The 4,500-nt window shown below is 38.0% G+C and overlaps 1 protein-coding gene across 1 annotated transcript; it reads left to right on the top strand.

Annotated features, from left to right (window-relative positions):
• The first annotated feature begins 358 nt into the window (after positions 1-358).
• On the top strand, positions 359-2,577 carry LOC124796235. Its single transcript, XM_047260324.1, has 3 exons — positions 359-1,002; positions 1,156-2,022; positions 2,466-2,577. Exons 1-3 carry the CDS (start codon positions 359-361, stop codon positions 2,575-2,577), a joined length of 1,623 nt encoding a protein of 540 aa, XP_047116280.1.
• The last annotated feature ends 1,923 nt before the right edge of the window (positions 2,578-4,500 follow it).

The following is a 4,500-nucleotide window of genomic DNA, read 5'->3' as shown; positions in this document are numbered from 1 at the left end:
TTTGTGACTTTGTCTGAAAATGGATGAGCAGCATGTGTTTTAAAAGGTTTTAAAAAAGTTTAAGAAGTTTGGGCTTCAACTGTAATAGTTGCATATGTAATGTTCGGGTCATAATGACCCGACACAAATATGTTTAGTGTAACTCGTATTTATTTCTAAAATCTGGAAATGGCGAAAATTATTTTTGTTGTGTTGTGTGGGAATAGTGACTGCATCATTCCAACTTACTCTCAACAATCACCTAAAGCTCCATGCGTTCACAACAATGGGCTTGTTTGTTGCTTTCCCCAGGAAATAATAATTGGCAGTTCTCAATAATTGGAATGCTTTGTTTCTGCCCAGTTTGACTTGTGACACCATGGCGATGAGACCATTGAATGATCGTGAGTTGGAAGAAATAGTAAATGCCTCACCAGATGAAGGATCACTTTCTGAGTTTGAAGATCACATCAGCAATGCATCTGAAAGCGAGTGTTCCGATGACAGTTACGACAGTCCACAGCCCATACAAAATAGTGTAGAGACTTTTCTTTCTAAAAATGGGAATATAGAATGGCAGTTGCATCCACCAGCACAACATGGTCGCCTACCAGCTTCGAACATCATCAAGAGTACCCCAGGAGTTACCAGGTATGCAGTCAGCAGAATATCTGATGTAAAATGTTCATTTGAAGCAGTATTTCACACAGCGCTTCAAAATGAAATAATAGAGATGACAAATATTGAAGGGCAGCGAGTTTATGGTGAACAGTGGACAGATATTGATGGTTCTGTTTTCCATGCATACTTAGGACTCTTACTCCTAGCGGGTGTATATCGATCTCATGGGGAGTCTACAAAAAGTTTGTGGGATAAAGATACTGGGCGAAACATATTTCGAGCAACCATGTCTCATGAAACATTCTGTAAGATATCACGTGTCCTGCGATTTGACAAGAAATCTACTAGAGAGGAAAGACGACGTACTGACAAACTTGCCGCAATTCGTAGTATTTGGGAGAAGTGGGTAGAGGTCCTTCCTAAACTGTATAATCCAGGAGAAAATGTTACTGTTGACGAGCAGTTAGTAGCATTTAGAGGTCGCTGTCCATTCAAGCAGTATATCCCAAGTAAACCGGCAAAATATGGGATCAAAATATGGACCATGTGTGACAGCAAAACTTCATACGTACTGAAAGCCCAAATTTATACAGGAAAGGTGAGTGGAGCGGCACCAGAAAGAAATCAGGGAATGAGGGTGGTATCTGATCTCACTTCTGAGTTACGTGGTCAGAATATCACGTGTGACAACTTTTTTACGTCGTACAATTTGGGGCAGCTGCTTCTGAAAAGGAAATTGACTATGTTGGGAACTATACGGAAAAATAAGCCGGAGCTTCCACACAAAATGACCAACAAGGAGGTACACAGCTCTTCATTTTACTTCACAAATGACACTACTGTGGTTAATTATATTCCTAAGAGACACAAGAATGTTGTACTTATGAGCACTCTCCACCATGATGCGGAAATCAGTGACAGGGCTGATAAGAAGCCAAAAATGATTTTGGACTATAATTCAACCAAAGGTGCTGTAGACACGCTTGATCAGTTATTAGGTACATATACATGCAAACGAAAAAGTAATAGGTGGCCAATGATAGTTTTCTACAATATTCTTGATGTTTCTGCTTATAATGCATACGTTTTGTGGATTTCGGTTGACCCTAATTGGAATGCAAGCAAATTGACTAGAAGGAGAATATTCTTGGAGGAACTTGGAAAGTCACTGATAAAAGAACATATTGCATCAAGAACGCATTTCCCAAGAACAGAAGATTCTTTGAGAATGGTCACAAGCATCCAAAACCCGAATGATGTGGGTGGTGTGTCAGAATCGGTAACAACAAGAAAATCTACAAAACGTGCACGCTGTAAGTTCTGTCCATCAAGTAATGACAATAAAACAAACATGGTGTGTGGAAAATGTAGTAAACATATTTGCAAGAAACATGTAACCTACTTGTGTCCACAGTGCAAGCAGTAAGAAAAGAACTGTAGTATTTTATAAGATGATTGTATTGAAAATTCTGTTGTTTCAAATTTATGTGAATACTTGTGCCTAAACTACAATCAGTAAGAAGAGAGGATTCTAAAGTTGTAGTGCTTTCTATGTTGGAATGTAATAAAAAAACTGTAGTGTGTTCTGTACTGTAGTGTGCTCTAAGATGAATATCTGTAATGACAACTGTCTGTTGTTAGAAAATGTCAATACTTACGTCTAAACTGTCAACAATAAGAATAGAAGTATGGAAAAACTGTAGTGCTTTCTAAGTTGAATGCCTGTAATGGAAACTGTCTGTTGTTTCAAATTTATGTGCATATTTAAATGAAAAATATCCCTCAATAAAGTTGTATGCATTGTTATTATTATTATTATTACCATTATTATTATTATTATTATTATTATTATTATTACTAACAAGGTACTGGAATAGAACAACAATGTCGATAGCTAAAACTGTACCAAAATTTATGTTTCTAAAGCATTTTGATATGTCGGGTCATATTGACCCGAACAGTATATATGTCAAGTAAAAGTGAACAGAACAGCAGGGTTAACGATGAAAAACAGAAATGGCATCGGAATTAAATACAAAATGCAAAATGCCGTCTTAAGTACAAGAAGACGGACCCCTCTTACTGTCTATGATTTGAACCATTCCTGTGACTCTAGTTATAGATTCCGATGCTTCACTTCATGTTTACTGTATCACTCTGGCCTTCTTATTGACGATGAAACACAGAAATTGAATCGGAATTAAATACGAAAGGCACAATGACGACTTAAGTACAATAAGACTGACTCTTCTTACTGACTATGCTTTGAACCATTCCTGTGACACTAGTTACAGATTGCGATGCTTCACTTCAGGTTTACTGTGTCCCTCTGACCTTCTTGTTGACGATGAAACACAGAAATTGCATCGGAATTAAATACAAAAGGCACAATGCCGACTTAAGTACAAGAAGACTGACTCTTCTTACTGTCTGTGTTTTGAACCATTCCTGGGACACTAGTTATAGATTCCGGTGCTTCACTTCAGGTTTACTGTATTCCTTGGACCTTCTTATTGACGATGAAACACAGAAATTGCATCGGAATTAAATACAAAAGGCACAATGTCGACTTAAGTACAAGAAGACCGACTCTTCCTAATGTCTATGGTTTGAACCATTCCTGTGACACTAGTTATAGATTCCGATGCTTCACTTCATGTTTACTGGATCCCTTGGACCTTCTTATTGACGATGAAACACAGAAATTGCATCGGAATTAAATACAAAAGGCACAATGCCGACATAAGTACATGAAGACCGACTCTTCGTACTGACTATGTTTTAACCATTCCTGTGACACTAGTTATAGATTCCGATGCTTCACTTCAGGTTTACTGTATTCCTTGGACATTCTTATTGACGATGAAACACAGAAATTGCATCGGAATGAAATACAAAATGCACAATGCCGAATTAAGTACAAGAAGACTGACTCTTCTCACTGTCTATGTTTTGAACCATTCCATTGTCACTAGTTATAGATTCCGATGCTTCACTCCAGTTTTACTGTATCCCTTGAACTTTCTTATTGACGATGAAACACAGAAATTGCATCGGAATTTAATGCAAAAGGCACAATGCCGACTTAAGTACAAGAAGACTGACTCTTCCCACTGTCTAAGTTTTGAACCATTCCTGTGACACTAGTTATAGATTCCGATGCCTCACTTGCCGTTTACTGTATCCTTTGGACCTTCTTTTTGTCGATGAAACACAGAAATTGCATCGGAATTTGATGCAAAACACACAATGCCGACTTAAGTTCATGAAGACCGACCCTTCCTACTGACTATGCTTTGAACCATTCCTGTGACACTAGTTATAGATTCCGATGCTTCACTTGAGGTTTACTGTATCATTTGGACCTTCATATTGACGATGAATCACAAAAATTGCATCGGAATTAAATAGATAAGGCACAATGCCGACTTAAGTACAAGAAGACTGACTTTTCTTACTGTCTATGTTTTGAGCCATTCCTGTGACACTAGTTATAGATTCCGATGCTTCACTTCAGGCTTACTGTATCCCTCGGACCTTCTTATTGACGATGAAACTCAGAAATTGCATCGGAAATAAATACAAAAGGCACAATGCCGACTTAAGGACAAGAAGACTGACTCTTCTTACTGACTATGTTTTGAAGCATTCCTGTGACACTAGCTATAGATTCCGATGCTTCATTTCAGGTTTACTGTATCCCTCTGACTTTCTTATTGACGATGAAACACAGAAATGGCGTCGGAATTAAATACAAAAGGCACAATGCTGACTTAAGTACACGAACACTGACTCTTCCTACTGTCTATGATTTGAACCATTCCTGTGAAACTAGTTATACATTCCGATGCTTCACTTGAGGGTTACTGTATCCCTTGGACCTTCTTATTGACTATGAAA

The sequence above is a fragment of the Schistocerca piceifrons genome, chromosome 4 (assembly GCF_021461385.2).
Source record: "Schistocerca piceifrons isolate TAMUIC-IGC-003096 chromosome 4, iqSchPice1.1, whole genome shotgun sequence".
NCBI lineage: Eukaryota > Metazoa > Arthropoda > Insecta > Orthoptera > Acrididae > Schistocerca > Schistocerca piceifrons.
The sequence above is the reverse complement of the archived record's forward strand: the minus strand, read 5'-3'. Positions and strand labels throughout refer to the sequence as shown.

Excerpts from the sequence above, each read along its gene's own strand:
- LOC124796235 (XM_047260324.1), top strand. The coding sequence starts at position 359 with ATGGCGATGAGACCATTGAATGATCGTGAGTTGGAAGAAATAGTAAAT. Across the intron at positions 1,003-1,155 it reads ATTCGTAGTATTTGGGAGAA|CAAAACTTCATACGTACTGA; the intron begins GTGGGTAGAGGT and ends CATGTGTGACAG. Across the intron at positions 2,023-2,465 it reads TTGTGTCCACAGTGCAAGCA|GTACTGGAATAGAACAACAA; the intron begins GTAAGAAAAGAA and ends ATTACTAACAAG.